Raw genomic sequence first — 19,124 nt, forward strand, 5'->3', positions numbered from 1 at the left:
CAGAAAGCAGATGCTGCCAGGGGTGGTGGCACACGCTTGTAATACCAGTACTTGGGAGGCTGAGACAGGAGGATCACAAGTTCAAAGCCAGCCTCGGCAGTATAGTAAGGCCCTCAGCAACCTAGAGAGACTCTGTTTCCAAGTAAGAAAATCGGACTGAGGGTGTGGCTTGGAGGTGGAATGCCTCTGGGTTAAATCCCTGGGGGGGGGGGGGAAGGAAGAGGAAGAAGAAGAAGAAGAAGAAGAAGAAGGAGAAGGAGGAGGAGGAGGAGGAGGAGGAGGAGGAGGAGGAGGAGGAGGCGGCGGCGGCGGCAGGCAGGCAGGCAGGCAGGCAGGCACTGATGCTCTTTGTTTCCACTGACACACCCCGGGGAATGCCTTAAGTCCTAAGGACTGATACCTATGCTATAGGTTATGTTTCATATATAGTGTCCAGACAGCAACTAGCTCAACAGCAATAAATAGATAAATAAATAAATAGAACTGGCAAATATAAATTTCCATATACCAAGCCAATATGCTTATTATTTTCATTTTCTAGCAATCCAACACTTTTTTTAAGTACTAGGGATGGAAGCCAGGAGCATTCTACCTCCAAGCTACACCTCCAGCCCTATTTTTTATTCTTTGTTTTGAAACAAGGTCTCACTGAGTTGCAAAGGGCCTCACCAAGTAGCTGAGGCTGTCCATGAACTGCGATCCTCCTATCTCGGGCTCCCAAATGCTGGGATTACAAGCGTGCGCCACCACGCCAAGCAACACATAACCTTATAGAAGTCAGCTGGAACCCACTTCTCTACTTGACTTACAAAGTATGTGGTTTCACTTGACCTCAAAGATGCCATCTCTTATCACCCATTCTTTCAACACAGGACTCTCAGATTTGTAAGGTTTTCAGTGCTCAGTGCTACTATTCCCTTAAGTTTCAGGATCCTCTTAGATAAAGATAAGGAAAGTATTGCAGACATTACATATTGGACCAGGTATTGTGTTCAGATCTTCAAGCAACTCAGGCAGTTCAAAACCAGCCCTGTGCACATGTATCTGGAATTCCACTCCTCATCCTGTAACCCACAGCAAGGGGGGTTCTAACTCCAGGGAGCCAGGGCTCGTGGCCTGCCTCTCCCTGCCTGTCCTTCCCTGCCCCGGCCACTGCCTCCATCTGTGCAGGCCCTGGGGATCCGGCACTCACCAGTCTCGCTCTCTCATCAAAGTCACTGTAGACTACTCTGCCTACAGTTTTCTCTGATATGCTAATATATAGGTATCCAAAAGTTATCAACACTACTGATTTGGAATTATTTAATGATCTAGGATTGTGGTTTAAAACAATGTCATTACATTTACTATTATATTATTAGTATATTTAAATAAGAATTTACATTTCTCTTTGTGTGTTTGTGATACTGGGGATTGAAACCAGGGGCATTCCACTTCTGATTTATACCACCAGCCCTATTTTTACTTTTCAGTTTGAAACAGGATCCGACTAAGTTGCTGAAGGTCTCACTTTAAGTTGCTCAGGCTAGCTTCGAACCTGTGATCATCTTGTCTTAGCCTCCCAAGTACTAGCATTACAGGCATGTACCACCATACCCACTATATTTCTTAATTATAAGAATCTTTTTTTTTTTTTGTGGTACTAGGGGTGGAACCCAGAGGCTTTCTACCTCTGGGCTATACTCCCAGACCTTTTTTATATTTTATTTGGAAACAGGGTCTCACTAAGTTGCTGAGAGCCTCACTAAGTAGCTGAGGCTGGCTTTGAACCCGTGCGATCCTCCTGTCTCAGCCTCCAAAGCGCGGGGATTACAAGTGTGCGCCACCACGCCCGGCTTAATTATAAGAATCTTAACAATAATATTTCCCAAACTTTCCAGAGTTTACTTTCAGTTTTGAAAACTTGCAATATATCTTCCTCCCCACAAAACTGTGCATACGGGGAAAAAAATGCTTAAAGAATAAGGCAACAGCTAGGCAGAGTGGCTCATGCCTATATTAAAATAGAAGGACTGCAGATTTGAAGTCAGCCTCAGCAACTTAGCGAGGCCCTCAGCATCTTAGCAAAACGCTGTTTCAAAATTGAAAATAAAAAGTGTTGGGGGGTGTATCTCAGAAGTGGAATGTTGGTTGGTTCAATCCCCAGTGCCAAAAGAATAAGGCAAATTTACGTGTTGTAAATTTAACCTATTTAATAAGTAATCATGCAAAATTTTTCCTTTCCATAATCAGTTAATATTGAGGTCCAGGCTACCCTTCAGGATAAAGCTCCATACCTCAATAACGGTTACATTTGCTCTTAATAAAATGAATTCTAATTTCTATGGCGTTGCATTACAGTGCTCACCTTGTGCGAATCCATTTCAGCTTTTAACTTATTCTGTGCCCACTTTACTTTAATGATATGAGAATTGGTATCTTCCTTTAATTTGTCGATTTCTCTGATGAGTCTAGTTGCTTCACCTTCCTAAAAAAATAATAACACTAGGTCATAATTTTTACTTAAACAAGCAACTAATTACCTCTGTAGTAGTTACTAATTAACTAATTACCAGTGTATTTTTTTTAATCCCTCAAAGTAATCCATGCAACAACGCTGTAAATCAGGGGTTTGCACACTATGACCCATGGGTCATAAAACTGATTAAAGGGTCAAATGATAAGAGCGATAAAACCATAAATCCAACCAGCAGACACAAGGATGATGAATACTGATATTTTAACCAATTGGATACATTATGAGCAAAAGCACAACTTTATAACTTTTTTTCTTCAGAACTGGAGATAACCCAGGGGCATTCTACCTCCGAGCTACACCCCCAGCCCTATATTTTATTCTTTTTATTTTAAACAGGGCCTCAGTGAGTAGCTGAGGCTGGCCATGGACCCAGATCCTCCTGTCTAAGCCTTACCTTTATAATTCCTAACTGGCAAACATTAAGGTGAAATAGGAGGTTAATTAGTTTTGTTAGAATTCCCAAGAAGAATAACAATATTTCTGAGTTAAACATTAACAGCAAGGGTTCTGAATAGCTAGCTCTGTAAATTCCCTAGGACAACATCTAAAAAGGATATTTTTCCATTAAAAAAAACCCATAAATTCTAATTTATGGTGAATAGCATTACATTAAGAATCTGACCAGGTGAGCATCATGGCAGATGCCTGTAATCCCAGGACTTGGGAGGCTGCAATAGGAGAATCACAGGTTTGAGGCCAGCCTCAGCAACATAGTGAGACCCTCAGCAACTCAGCAAGACCCTGTTTAAAAATAAAAATAAGCCGGGCGTGGTGGCGCACGCTTGTAATCCCTGCGCTTGGGAGGCAGAGACAGGAGGATCGCGCAGGTTCGAAGCCAGCCATGCGCGCTGGCTTAGGAGACCCTGTTTCCAAATAAAAATGTAAAAATAGGTCTGGGAGTGTATCCCGGAGGTAGAAGGCTTCCAGGAACCCCAGTACCACAAAAAAATAAATAAATAAAAATAAACATAAAAATAAAATAGGGCTAGGGGTGTAGCTAGGAGGCAGAATGCCTTTGAATTCAATCCAATCAACAACATGTGCCAATACCTCATCTTTTGCCTGGCAAAATCGTACTGTCGGCAGGTAATAAGATACTGGAATTCCTAAAACATCCATGCTCTTAGTAGGCGATCTAATAAAAACGTTTTGTTTGAGTGTTTGAACCATGACCATTGTTTAAAGAGAAGCAATTTAAACAAGGCACAATGGCACACGCTATACCTTTGCTTCATACAGCTGCTGCAACCGTCCTTTCTCCTGAGAAAGCTGCTTGATCTTGTTAGCGTTTTTCTCCAGTTCCTTATTTGCATCTCTAAGCTTCCTCTCAAGGGTCTCCTTTTCCTTCCGAAGGTCTAAGGATTCCTTCTCACCTCGCACATACTTCATTACCATCGCTTCTTTTTCTTGGCGTGCTTCTTCACATTTCTTGTTGGCCTTTGAAAAAAAACACTGTCTAGCATTAATAAAAATATTTATCTCAAATACAAGTATGTCAACGTAAGCAATATTTTCCTAAGTTACCAATGTATATTTTGGTATACATTGGTATGCATTGTGTACTTTGGTTACTGCGTAACACGTCTAGTACTTCTGTCATAAAAACTTGGGGATAAATTGAAAAATTCAAAATTAAAGAAAAATGACACATCACTAACACTTGCTTTTGTCCCTTCCGACTCCTTTTACTTGGCTGATGTGCTGCTCTCCCCCCTTCTCTGTCCCGCCCTGTGTTCTAAAAGGATGCCAGAGGAGACGATTCCAGGTGCAGAGCTCGAGAATGCAGGCAGAGCGCCTAGAGCCTGGCTGAGGACGGTGCTCCGCCGGCTGGCCTCTCCTTACACCTACTCCCTGGGTTTCCCTGCTCTTGGACCACCAGAGCCATAAGCTAAATAAGCTTCCTTACTTTGCAGAACACCCCGACTGACTACTGTCACAGCAATGCTCATCAGACCAATACTAAATATATACATCGAGTATGTGTGACTTGCACAGACGTGAGTGTACGACACATAACCAAAATGTCAGTAATTTGCTATGGAATAAGAAATGCAATCTAAAGGGACTGGAGGCAGGAGAAGAACTGCAGCTGAAGGAGGACTTTCATTTTTTATTCCGCACACTTAACTTTTAAGTTTGAAATAAAGTTCACAATGATGATGGCATGAGAAGTACCTGTTCCATCCGCTGGGACATCTCTTTGTGTAACTGCTGAACTGCATTTTTAGCTGCAGCGTCTTGAGCTATTAGTTTATCTTTAGAAATTTTAACTTCTTTATTAAGTTCCTCTATTCTTGATTCTAACTGTAAAAAAATTATCCCCAGATTATTTTTAGAGCCAAACCAAACAGACCACTAAGTCTCAATAAATATATGTAATTATAAATAAATGTAATATGCTTCAATCATAGAATTGATAGGACTGTTTTACTATCTCATTAGAAGTAAGCATATATATGAAGTAACTAAAGTAACATTTTAAGTAATTAAAATGTATATATGGTAAAACCCAGAGCATCCACTAAGAAATAACTCAAATACAGTGAAAGTATCATACAATAAATTTAGATGTTACATTAAAAACATTAGTTGCAAAAGAAAGCAGAGAAGCAGCAATGGGAAAAAAGAAACGAGATATAGAAGCCAAAGCAAAATGGCAGACATAAATCCAATTGTCAATAAGAACATTAAATGGAAGGCAATTACAAAAGACAGAAACTGACAGACTGGAATAAACAGGATCCAACTATATGCTCTACAGGAAATAATTTAGGTTCCAAGATATAGATTAAAAATAAAGGATGCAAACAGTAATTATGAGAAAGTAGAAATGGCTATACTAACTTCCAACAAAACCGACTAAAACAAGAAATAAGACATTTCATAGTGACAAATGGATGAACCCATCAAAAAGATCTAGCATGTATCTAACAACATAGCACCAAAATACTTGAAGCAAAAACTGACAGAAATGAAGAGGCAAGCAGACAAACAAACAATAAATGAAAACTTCAATACCCTATTTTAAAAAATGGATAGAACTAGAAAGATTTACGTGGAAACAGAGACTTCAGCTACACAATAAAACAACTGGATCTAATACAACGATGTAGCACTCCACCTACCAACAGAACATACAGCTTCATATGTGACATGGAATATCATACAAAATATATTCTCCAACCATAATGGAATGGAATTAGAGCTCAGCAGCAGAAAGAAATCTGGGAAACTCAAGTGGGAAAAGCCACAAAGGAAACTAGTACCAGCTGATGAATGAAAATAAACACACAACATACCAAAACATGAGAAGCACCTAAAGCAGAGCTCGCAGGGAAGTTTTCAACTGTAATACTTTTACACATATTCGGATGTAGCTCCTCCATTAATCAACCCCAGCCCTCTTCCTCTCCTACCCTTCCATTCTAGCTTTGCTGAGGTTTCCCCTCTATTATCTGCAGTCCCTCTGGTATTCCCAATGCTCCCTAGTTTGGGCGTATTAGAGAAAATACATGTCCCTTCTCTTTCTGTGCTTGGCTGAGCTCACTTTACATAATGTTCTCCAGGTCTTTCCATCTTCTTGCAAATGACCTGATTTTGTTCTTCTTTATTGCTAAGTAGAATTCCATTGTGTGTTGGTGGGAGTGCAAACTAGTTCAGCCACTATGGAGATCAGTGTGGAGATTCCTTAGAAAATGGAATGAATCCACCATTTGATCCGGGTATACAACCCCTAGGTATCTTTCCAAAGGGGTTGAAACCAGAGAACTACAGTAACATATGCATACCCATGTTCATAGCAGCACAATTCGTAATAGCCAAAATATGGAACCAACCTAGGTCTCCATCAACAAATGAATGGATTGCAAAATTATGGGAAATCTACCAAACATTTAAAGAATAACAAATCTTCAAAAACTTTTGCTTTCTAAAAAGAAGGAACACTTCTCAACTTATTCTATCCAGTCTTAGGTACATACCCAAGAACAATGAAAACATATCCACACAAAAGCTTGTATATAAGTGTTCAAAGGAATTGTTTACAATAGTCAAATGAAAAAGTTCAAATGTTCATTAGCTGATAAAGTGGTAAATTAAATGAGTATCTATACAGTGGAATATTATTCATTTTTTAAATGAAATACTGACACATACTACAACTTGAATGAAACTTTGAAAATATTACATTACTTATTATGATTCCATTGATATGAAGTGTCCAGAATAGGAAATATATAAAGACAGAAAGATTAGTTTCTCCCTACTTCTAGGGATAAATGAGGAATAACTACTAATGGAAGTGGAGTTTCTTTTTAGAGTGATAAATCCTCTAAAAATGTGGTAAAGGTTGAACAACTAAAGCCACTGAATCACATATTTGAAATGAGTCAACTGTAAGGTCTATGAATAATAACTAAAAAAAACTATTACAAAAAAGACTTTAACACTGCCGTATAGTACAGATGTACTAGTTTTTCTTACAATACAAAATATCGCCAAGCATGGTTGTACCACCTGTAAGAGGAGCTACTCAGGATACTAAGGCAAGAGGACTGTTAAATTCAAGGCCAGCCTGGGCAACTTAAGGAGACTCTATCTCAAAAGTGGTCTGGGTTGAGGTGGAGGTGGGGCTGGAATATAGCTCAGTGGCAGAGAGCTTCCCTAACATACACAAGGCCCTGAGTTCAAATACAATTGAAATCCCAGTACTTGTGAGGCTGAGACAGAAGGACTGCAGGTTCAAAGCCAGCCTCAGCAACTTAGTGAGGCTTTCAGGAACCTATTAAGATCTTGTTTTCAAATAAGAAATAAAAATTGGGCTGAGGGTGTAGCCTAGAAGTAGAATGCCTCTGAGTTCAATTCCTACCACAGAAAAAACAAAGAAAGGTGGGTGGGTGGGTGGGTGGGTGGGTAGGTAGGTAGGTTGGGTATATTTAGACTTGCAATGCCCCCGGCTCACATGTTGAATACTTGGTCCCCAGTGTAGCAATGCTCACAAGCGGGGCTGGGGGACGGGGGCTGAATCACAAGGACTAATCCCTTGAGAGTTGAATGGACTCCTGGGAGGTGGTGGGAACTGTAGGCAGTAGGGCATAGTTGGAGGAAGCAGGCCAGTGGAAGGCTCTGCCCTGAAAGGGTAATTTTTGTCCCCAGCTTTTCTTCCCCTCCCCCAGCAGCCATAAGCTGGGCAGTATTCCTCAGCCTTTCCACCATGACATTCTGCACCCCTCGGGTCCAAAGCAAGGAAGTTGGCCAACAACAGACAACTGAAACTGTGAGCCAGGCATATGGTCACCGTGACAAAAAGCCAACTAACACAAAAGCCATGAGTGCAATGTAAGCTTTCTAGTGGTCATATTTTATTTATTATTATTTTTATTTTTATGCAGTCCTAGGGATGGAACGCAGGAGCATTCCACCTTTGAGCTACACCCCAGTCCTATTTTTTTTTTTTTATTCTTTATTTTGAAACAGGGTCTCACTGAGTTGCAAAGGGCCTCACTAAGTAGCTGAGGCTGTCCGCGAACTACAATCCTCCTGTCTCAGCCTCCCGAATGCTGGGATCACAAGCTTATGATTCCCACTTCATTCTCTAATGCTTTACATGCCAATCAATCCTCTGCATTTAAATCAAGATTCAACTCATAAAACTTCAATTTATGTGCAGTGTTTGGGAATGTCTTTATAAACTGAAGTTTGAGTTTAAGGTCTCCACTTTTTACCTGTTTAATTGTGCTCACTTGCTGCTTCTCTGTTTCTGTTCTTTTTCTTAGTTCTTCTCTTAAATTGTCTTTTTCTGAACAAATGTCTAAGATGAGCTCCTGATGCTTCTTATTTTCTTTAATTAACCTAAATAAAAAAGGGCAATATAAGTAAAACAAAATCAAACTCAGAGACATATGAGATGTGGAATAATTTGTTTACATGTTTGGGTGTAGATACCTGTGATGATAATAAGTTAACATTGCAAAGTAATCTTTTTATAATAAAATATTATGCTCACACAAAGATGAAATACCCTAATGATGCATTTCTCAGAACATGTCCTGGTCTTTAAGTCCTTGGTCATTTTTTTAGACCTTGGCATATTCTATCTCTGAGCTAGACCACTAGCCCTATTTTATTTTTTAGTTTTGATACAGGGTCTCACTAAGTGGCTGAGGCTGGCCTGGAACCTGTGATCCTCCTGTCTCAGCTTTCCAAGTGCTGGGATTACAAGTGTGTACTAAGTGACTTGACTTTTAAGGCTGGAATGCATCAGATTCTGTCCAAAGAAGACAAATCAACTCAGAAAGAGTATGGGGCAGCTTAGCTTTGTTTCAAGCCCAAGTCTGCACTTGTTGATCAAACATTCTCTAGTAAGGCTATTAACTTTTTCCCAGAAATTTCAAATCAAGTGAAATATAATCAGATAAAGAAAATGACATTTCATTGCAAGTTTCTGTCTTTGTCATCTTATTTACTCACAACACCTTTTCTGCACTGGAACAAATACACCATGATAAGTGGTTCTTAACCAAGGGCAATTTTACCCTGCAGGCATTATCTGGAGACACTGGGCTGTAACATTAAGGGTTGGCATCTAGTGGGTGGAAGCCAAGAATGCTGTAAATATTCTACAATCCACGTGACACACTTAACCACAGCAGAGAATTATTTCCAAAATAACAATGGTACAGAGGTTGAGAATTTTGCTTCACATTTTAAAAATACTTTAGTAATATCATAATAGTTGTAGAAGTATTAATTTAAAATCAAAGTTTAACCAATCTTTATTTTAAATCTTCCTGCAAAGTGCTTAGAACTGTAAGACATCTAGGAAAGTAAACAGCTACTAATCTGGGATTAATAGCAATAGTTATCCAATATTTATTGCACACTTACTATATGCTATGTTTAGCACGTTTTTGTGGTTTGAAACCAGGGGCATTCTATTTCTGAGATACACCCCCACCCCTTTTTTATTATTTGTTTTGAAACAGGGTCTCAGTAAGTTGCAAAGGACCCCACTAGGTTGCTGAGGCTGGCTTCAAACCTGTGATCCTCCTGTCTCAGTTTCCCAAGTACTGGGATTACAAGCGTGTGCCACCAACACTCAGTTTAAGTTTAGCTTTTTAAAAAACGTTGTCAGGCATGAAAAGACATTTTGTCAGGCATGGTAGTCCATTGTCTGTAATCCCAGCTACTCAGAGGGCTGAGGAAGGAGGATCATAAGTTAGAAGCCAGTCTAAGAAATTTAGTGAGACCCTATCTCAAAATAAAAAAGGCTAGGCTGGTAGGGCATACCTGTAATCCCAGTACAGGAGGACTGCAGGCTCAAAGTCAACCTCAGCAACTGAGCAAGACCCTGTTTAAAAAAAAAAAAAAATAGCCATGCGTGGTGGTTTGTAATCCCAGCATTTGGGAGGCTGAGACAGGACGATCACGGTTCTCAGACAGCCTCAGCTACTTAGTGAGGCCCTTTGCAACTCAGGGAGACCCTGTTTCAAAATAAAGAATAAAAAATAAGGCTGGGGGTGTAGGTCAGAGGCAGAATGCCCCTTGATTGCATCCCCAGTACCGCAAAAAAGTAATATAAAAATAAACAAATAAATAAAATTAAAAGGCTGGAAATGTAGCTCAGAGGTAGAATACCCCTAGTTTTTTTTTTTTTTTTTTTTGGTGGTACTGGGGTTCCTGGAAGCCCTCCTTCCTCCGGGCTACACTCCCAGACCTATTTTATATTTTTGAAACAGGGTCTCTTACGCCAGCACGGCTGGCTTCGAACCTGCGCGATCCTCCTATCTCAGCCTCCCAAGCGCGGGGATTACAAGCGTGCGCCACCACGCCCGGCAAATACCCCTAGTTTTAATCGCCAGTACAAAAAAAGAAATGACAGAGGATGTAGCTTAGGGATAGAGTATCCCTGGGTTCAAGCCCTAGAAGCACATACAAAAGGATATTTATTCATTTACTATTCAAACTAAGTCTGTGAAATTATCATCACTTCTGTTTTATGAGTTTAAAAATAAGCAAACAAAACTAAAGCCTAGAATTTGTTCCAAGTTGCACCACTAGTAAATAGTTGAACTAAGCTTAGAATCCAGGTCTCATTCCAAAGCTCAGACCTCTCTTCTTTCTACTCTGAAGATCACTCATTCAATAGACACTTACTGAGCACCTACTATGTAGCTTCTCATTCTACAAGTAGAGAACATGTCGGCAAACATGTCCCTGCCATCATGCAGCTTATATTCTGAGGGACAAAAATAAAATAGGCATTTTTAAAAATAAATAAGCACAAGCCAAGCCGGGCGTGGTGGCGCACGCTTGTAATCCCAGCGCTTGGGAGGCTGAGACAGGAGGATTGCGCAAGTTTGAAGCCAGCCTCGGTTGGCTTAAGAGACCCTGTTTCCAAATAAAATACAAAAGAGGTCTGGGAGTGTAGCCCGGAGGTAGGAGGCCCCTGGGTTCCATCCCCAATACCACCAATCAATCAATCAATCAATCAATCTAACAAAATGTTAGGTGGTGACTAAGTCCTATTAAGAAATAGCCAGACATGGCCGGGTGTGGTGGTGCACACTTGTAATCCCCGCACTTGGGAGGTGGAGGCAGGAGGACCACGCTGGTTCTGAGCCAGCCTTGCTGGCTTAAGAGACCCTGTTTCCACATTTTAAAAAAAAAGTTAAAAAATAGGTCTGGGAGTATAGCCCGTGGGAGTGTATCCCAGAGGTAGAAGGGCTTCCAGGAACCCCAGTACCACCAAAAAAAAAAAAAAAAAAAAAAAAAGAAAAGAAAAGAAAAGAAAGGAAAAGAAAAGAAATAGCCAGACATGGCAGTGCATGCTTGTGGTATCAGTACTTGGGAAACTGAGATAGGATTCGAAGGTCAATATCAACTTCAGCAAATTAGCAAGACCATGTTTCAAAACAACAACAAAAATTTAAAAAGGGCAAGGAGTATACCTCAGACACAGAATGCCCCTGGGCTCAATCCCAAGTACCACCAAAAAAAGAGAAGAGAGTGGCAAGCTATGATTTTAGACAAGGTAGGAAGGACTCTCTTCATAGAAAATTAAATAAAGGCGAAGGTTAAAGAAAAAATTATTTTAGAGATGACCTAACAAAGTTTTATTTAGAATTAAAAAATATTATGTATATAACTTAATATCAACCCAGCTTTAAAATAATATGACATTTGCAAAATGCCTTAATATCTACAAAATATCCATTAGGTAAGTACTGTCCCCTCATAGAGGTGAAAAAGTTTTGACTCAAAGAGGCTGACTTAGCCAGTGTAACAGAGCTTGCAAATAGCAAAGGTAATAATATAACTCCAGGTTTCAGGATGAAACTGTGTGCACCCACTAGCAAGCAGCCAGTGCTGGCAGGGTGAACCAAAAAAGAGGCCTCAGTTTTTACTGTATTCCAGTATTTTTTTGATAAATTTAACAATTTCTAACTAGTTAATTCCTATAACCATATTTATAAAACCTGAGAAGCCAAATAACAAGGCTCAGATTTTACCCCAGCCCTGACCTGCATGTGATCCCAAGCAAGTTTCCTATTCTGTTTCAGGTACACCATCTATAAAACAGGGATGACCACAGTAGAGACCACACGGAGCTGTGGCGATGAGACCATGAGTTAATACATGTCATGTGCATGTTACTAGCAGCACTGAAGTGTTTCCTGTGATTATTTACTGTCTAATATCATAGAATTTACAAAAGATATGAGAGTGGTAAGAATCAACATCTAAGAAAAGTGGAAAGAGGGATCAGAGAAAAAAACCTCCAGGGGAAGGTCTAAAAGAACAGGTACAGCCAGGAAATGAGGAAGTTACCCTAAGAGTTCAGAGAGGCAGAAGCACCCATGACCCAAGATTTAAAGGCATACAGTTCATTCCCATGGTAACACCATTCCAGCCAGGACAGCGACAGGACAAAGCATTAGCTCTGCGGTAGTATTAAGGGCCCTGGAACCTCGAAGTATTTGCACATCACACAGTAGCACTATTCACAATAGCCAAAATGCAGAAGTGTGATAGCTACACAGAATAGAAAATAATATTCAGCCTTCAAAAGCATGGAAATTTTAACACATGCTACAACATGGATAACCCTGAAAGACATTATGTGAAGTGAAATAAGGCAGTTACAAAAAAGACAAGTATAATCACAGAATCAGAAAGTAGAATGGTAACTGCCACCAGGGACACAGGCAGGTGTGAACAGGCAGTTGTTGTATTTCATGGGTGTGAACTTTCAGACTGGCAAGTGAAAAAGTTGTGCAGAGTGATTGTATGACAATGTGAATAAACACAGCCATACTGAACTGTACACTTTAAATGGTTAAGATAGCTATGTGCATCTCATCACAATTAAAAATAAATTTAAAAATAGAAAAAGTAAAAAGGAAAGGGCCTGGATAATAAGAGATTAAAGCTCACTGGATAGACCAATGAAGGATTCGCTGATTTGGGAAGGACTGACCCACTGAACAGAATATTCTCAAACAAAAACCAGAAGCAAGGAGATTATAAAAAGTCAATTATATAATATCAAGTGATATTAAATTATGGTATGTTTTATTCTATCATTCTCCTTTGGCATGCAGACCTCCTTTTTCTCTTTCTTTGTACATACACACACACACACACACACCTAATTTTAAAAAAATATATTTTAAAAAGAATCAGTGGACTTTCAGGAATATGGCGAACCGAGAAAAGCAGCATTTACAAGCTCTGCTAAAACTCGATCTCTATTGCCACAAAATCAGCGCTTTTCATAGCAAGAAAACGCCAACAGCAGAGAAATAAAAATGTAAACACAAAGGACAGAGAAAAAAAAGACTAGAAGAACAACCGGAGACCAGAAATCAAACCCGCAATGCAGCAGCGGGGCCACACCGGCATCATCTTCCCTCATAGCACCAGAATCCAGAGAGGAAAGGTAAACAAGGCGCTGAAGTGAGCAGCTGTGGATCATTCGGGTATAATTCAGCAGTTCTTTCAGCGCAAAGAAGGTCAAAAACTCCCAGTGGTCAAGCTCATCACGCCCTCCAGGGACTCAGAACAGAACTCAAAACCAGAAAAGAAATATGCCAGCCTCACGGCCGAGGGCATGGCAGCTGTGCCATATTGCCAGCAGTGACAGGGAGTTCACCGCACCCTCGACAGCTCCTGATCAACACACACAATAACCGTGAGTGAAATTGCGGCCCCTAAAGGAGAAATCCCTGTACTGCATGCCCAGGGACTTTGATAATCTCCCTGGGTCTGAGATTCTGCAGTCCAACCCAGTGAAGGAGTAGCGGTGGCAGAGATTACCACAGACTTGAGATACAGAGCACCCTAAGTGAAGTCGTAGTGATCCAGGGAAGGCACAAACTTCTGAAATCATGGGAAAGAGGAACAATAATAGAGTAATGAATGCCCACAACCCCATATTATCAGAACCTGATAACACAGAAATTCAGAGATCTCCAGAAGATCAAATCAGGAATATAACTGTAGAAATAATACAGGACCTTCGAAAAGAATTTAGAGTCTAAAAGACATAAAGGATGCAATCATTGAGGTAAAGGCCTCAATTCAAAGTATAAACAATCGATTAGACCACATGGAGAATAGAATCTCGTTCCTAGAAGATGATCACTCCAAAAACAAACGCATAATTTATAACTTTGAAAAATAAATCAGACAGCAGGAATCTGACATTGAAGAAATATGGGCCCATTTTAAGAGAGCTAACCTAAGAATAATTGGAATAGAGGAGGGAAAAGAAGGTGAAACCAAAGGGATCAATAATATCTTCAAAGAAATAATAGCAAAAAATTTTCCAAACATAGAGCAAGAGATCGATACACAGGTCCAGGAAACGTACAGAACTCCCTTTAGACAGGATCAGAGAAGAGGATCCCCACGCCACATAATTGTCAAAATGACCAATGTGGAAACCAAGCAGAGAATCTTAAAGGCAACAAAAACAAAAGGCCAAGTGACATACAGAGGCAAACCAATTAGAATCACTCCAGACTTCCCAAACCAAGTCATGAGAGCCAGAAGGGCTTGGAGTAACATAATCCAAACTCTGAAAGAAAACAACTTCCAGCCAAAAATTTCCTACCCAGCACAACTATCTAACAAATTAGATGGGGAAATAAGAAGCTTCCATGACAAACAGAAACTGAAGGAATTTATGTCTTCAAAACCAGCACTAGAGAAAATACTCAAAGAGATTAACTACAAAGAAGAAACAGGTAATACACACCAAAACCAGAGAAACAAGATTTTCCATCCAGCAGACAACTAAGCAAAGAAGAATATATTCATGTGTTTATTGGTTAAAATCTTTGGAGATTCATTATTTATTTTAGTCTTTTACCTATTTCTAAATTGTATTGTTTGCTTTTATTGTTGCTAATTTTTAGGATTTCTATTTGAAATATTAATATACATTCAGATATAGCATTTGGAAATATTTTACCCCATTCTATCAGTATTTTTTAACTCTGTTTACATTGTCTTTGGATGTACAGTATTTTTTTTAGGAAGTTTGTTTATTCTGTTGTTGCCTGTACCTTTGAAATCATATCCAAGAAATCACTGCCAATTTCAATGTTGTGAAGTGTTATGACCCAGGTTTCCTTCTAAAAGTTTATAGACTTAAGATTTACATCTAGATCTTTTATCTATTTTGAGTTAATATTTGTATATGGTGTTAGGTAAGGGTCCAACTTTATTCTTTTTCATGTAATTATTATTTTTCAACAATATTTAGTGAAAGGATCATTATTTCCCTCAGCAAATGTTCTTGGAAACCTTGTCAAAAATAACTTGACCATATATGGAAGAATTTATAAGCTTTTTATTTTACTCCACTGGTTTATATATCTGCCTTTATAGCAGTACTACACTGTTTCAATTAATGTAGCTTTATAAGGTTTGAAATCAGAAAATGTACATCTTCTAGCTTTGTTCTTTTTCGAGACTGTTTTGGGTATTTAGAGTTCATATTTCATGTTAGGATAGATTTTTTCTGGAAAAAAATGTATGATACTTTCACCTTATAGTATGCACCTTAAAAAAAAAATATCCTCTGGTAAGAAAGAAAGCAAAAAGAAATATTGAAATGTTATCTTTAAGTGATCAAAAGTTTGATATCAAACAAATGAATCTGTTATGTGAGATTATCATTGTTAATTTTGGATAAATTGCTATAATATTAAAAAAAAAAAGAATCAGTATGTATTTAGTGAAGGCTGTTTTCCTTTCCTTTCCTAAAGGTTACTAAAGAGTACATAAAACTATGCATCACTTTGCTTTATAAATTAAGAATAAAAACATAAGGTAATACAATATTATTAGAAAAAGAAATGAATGAAATTAAACTATCATTAAAACAGAATTAAAGTTGGGCATGGTGGTGCACACCTGTGATCCCAGTACTTGGGGTGCTGAGACCAGAGGATCACAGGTTTGAAACCAGCACTCTATAACTTAGCAAGACCCTGTACCAAAATAAAAAGGGTGGAGATGTAGCTCACAGGTAAATGCATTGGGTTCAATCCTCAGTATTATATATTTAAAAAAAAAAACAGAATAAATAATACAAATCCAAGAGAAGTTTAAATTTTAAACCAATACATTTACAGTGGGGATTTTAAGAAAAATTGTTCAACTTTATAACTTTTAATTTCCTTTTAAATTTCTCTTATTTTTGACATGATCCTCCTATATTCTATCAAAACTGAAAAATGTGGCAGTATGCTTGCCCAGCACATGTAAGGCCCTAGGTTCAATCCCCAGTACTGGGAAGAAGGAAGGAAAAAAAAAAACAAAAACAAAACAAGAAATACTTGTCTTTAAGTTGAGCTCTTCATTGAACTTATACTATTTACTATAATATTTAATCCTTTAGACATAGAAATATTAAATAACTAGAGAAACGACATTTACTCAATTATTGAGTAAATATTTATTGATCAACTATGTGCATGCTCTATGGCACTAATATGAAATTAAAAGTAGACAAAATAATACTTTCCTTAAAAGAATTTAATTTTTAATTCCAGAGGGGAAATTTTATCTAAAGGAATTTTAAAATACTTTTTTTTTTATGGTACTGGGGATTGAACCCAAGGGCATTCTACCTTTGAGGTATACTCTCATCCCCTTTTTATTATTATTTTATTTATTTATTTATTTATTTTTTGGTGGTACTGGGGTTCCTGGAAGCCCTGCTACCTCTGAGCTACACTCCCAGACCTATTTTTACATTTTTATTTGGAAACAGGGTCTCTTAAGCCAGTGCACGCAGCTGGCTTCGAACCTGCGCGATCCTCCTGTCTCTGCCTCCCAAGCGCGGGGATTACAAGCGTGCGCCACCACGCCCGGCCCCCTTTTTATTTTTTATCTGGAAACACTGCCTAAGTTGCTAAGAGCCCTGCTAAATTGTGAAGGCCGGTAAACCTGAAATCCTCCAGTCTCAGCCTCCTAAGTACTGAGATTATAGGCATGTGCTACCACATTGGCATAACACTTTTTTTTTTTTTAGACCTAATGCCATTTTTAAACATGAAAATGTCTCAGGGTGTTATCTGAACCTGATAGCTTGCAGTAGGTTAACATATTTTTTTTCTTGCTGTCATTTAAAAAAAAATATATATATATATATATATGACTTTTACACACATACATATATATCTTATTTTTTATTGAAAATGGTATACATTTAAACTGTGCTTGGTGCCCTCTCTCCCCCCAAACACTTACTTTTTTATAGTATGCTCCTGCTGCAAGTACTTTTCTTGCACACACTTTTCAAACAGAACCAATGCATGTTCCCCTTTGTTCATTCCATTTGGTACTCGGTGTTCTTCTGCAAACTCTGTAGATAATAACTCAGATTCTATTTCTTCCAACAAATCCTCTGATGCTGAAACGTTTTTTATTTTTGAAATAAGTTTCTTGGTACAGTCTGTATCGTAGGGACATTCTGCGTAAGTCTTTTGATTAGTGGCTTCTGTAAGTGCAGACGACCTTAATTCTGCCAATATTTGTGTTACCGTCTGTCCCGTGTCACTTGTTTGTGACACTTGCTTTGCAAAATCTCCACTAGGAAAGTTAGCTATTGGTTCAGAATTTTCTGGGCAAGCATGAACATTAGCACAAGAACCCCCAGGCCTGCCTTTGTGTGCTTCAGCTTCACGACTGTGTTCATGAGGTTGACGCAATGCTCGGTCAACGTCTAATGGCGATGTCTTGGACTCATTTTCTAATCTGCTGCTTTCACCACCAGAAAATAAGCTGCATGCGTCTTCCTTTAATTCAGATGGAGCTCCAGTATTTTCATCAGAGGAAATGGAGGCGATGTGCTCTGTTTCTGACATGCTGTCCGGCACCGATTCACTCTGCACTTCTTCAGATCTGCTCCTGATCTTTGTTTTACATCTAAAAAATAAAAACATCAAAATTAAAAAATAATTTAAACCAAGACCTTATACATCTTTTCAAATACTCCATAACATAACCAGGACCACAAATTTCACCATGACTAATTCTTTTAATAAAAGCCTTTCCCTAGCCAGACACAGTGGGACACACCTGTGACCCCAGCACTTAGGAAGCTGCCCAGCACCTGGGCAGCTTAGACCTTGCTTCAAAGAAAAAAGGAGGGTGGGGGAAGCTGAGGGTATAGCTCAGAGGTAGAGCACCTCTGGGTTTGATCTCCAGCCCCCCTTCCATAAACACACATATTACATTAAATTTTAAGAGGAGCCACGCTGAGAAAAAAGAACGGGGCAGCCAACCTCCAAGCTGGCCACAACCAGTGGGCCACTGCAAAGTTTCGCTGCCTTTCCTCCATCGTCCAACTTCACTAATTTCTGTTGCACTCTGGCACTCCTCAATCATTCCCATAAAATGTTAATAAGAAGTAATGTTTGTAACTGGAGGATTTGTTCCAAAGAATGTTTAGAATTTTTCAGCTCTATGAGGGGAGAAACCTACCACAAACTTTATAAGAAAATGCTAGAGAAAGAAGGCAGCAATAAAGTGCTAAAAATTGCAAATCAAAATAAAACAATACATCAATAATGGTCAACATTTCCTGAGAAGGAAAGCTAAACAAGACACAGCTATCTACATACAGCCAGAGACATGGCTCTGAAATGAAAGGAAGTTCAGGCATAAAGGAGCCGACAGGAAGCATCATGCTGATTTTCAAACATTCTCATCTGGAATAAAACAATACTCGCTGCAAACCAAATGTCTCTATGCACTGCCTAGGTCAATAAAAACAACATTAAGAGATTAAGTGGACAAGGCTACAATAGGCGTTTATATTATTTATAAAGGTTACAATCCTACTTAATGAAAATGTTCCACTTCAAATACTACCTTGAAATAAATGTAAAATCTTCCAGTGATCTTAACAAAAAAGAACTGTCAACTTCTTTGTCAAGTATCAAAAACCGCTCACAGGAGCAGAGGAGTTACCAAAGCTATATGCAGTTAGATTAAAAAGTGGGCAGATAAACTGGGCTTGGTGGCTCTGGTTTGTAATCCCAGCATGCAGCATTCGGGAGGCTGAGACAGGAGGACTGCAGTTCAAGGA

General features: G+C 39.0%; 1 protein-coding gene across 1 annotated transcript in view; it reads right to left on the reverse strand.

Moving 5' to 3' along the window:
* CCDC186 (coiled-coil domain containing 186) overlaps nucleotides 1-17,955 on the reverse strand; it is a gene marked incomplete at its 3' end in the record, with an annotated part of 29,926 nt that extends 11,971 nt beyond the window's left edge. The window contains exons 1-5 of the mRNA XM_080694550.1: nucleotides 17,282-17,955; nucleotides 8,242-8,368; nucleotides 4,694-4,822; nucleotides 3,743-3,955; nucleotides 2,348-2,467 (exon numbers count right to left, since the gene is read on the reverse strand). Coding sequence (XP_080550676.1) covers nucleotides 2,348-2,467; nucleotides 3,743-3,955; nucleotides 4,694-4,822; nucleotides 8,242-8,368; nucleotides 17,282-17,898 — 1,206 coding nt within the window. The 5' untranslated portion in view covers nucleotides 17,899-17,955. The remainder of the gene's footprint in view (nucleotides 1-2,347; nucleotides 2,468-3,742; nucleotides 3,956-4,693; nucleotides 4,823-8,241; nucleotides 8,369-17,281) is intronic.
* Between the last annotated feature and the right edge of the window lie 1,169 nt (nucleotides 17,956-19,124).

Source organism: Muscardinus avellanarius, assembly GCF_963383645.1.
Source record: "Muscardinus avellanarius genome assembly, chromosome: 4".
NCBI classification, from domain to species: Eukaryota; Metazoa; Chordata; class Mammalia; order Rodentia; family Gliridae; genus Muscardinus; species Muscardinus avellanarius.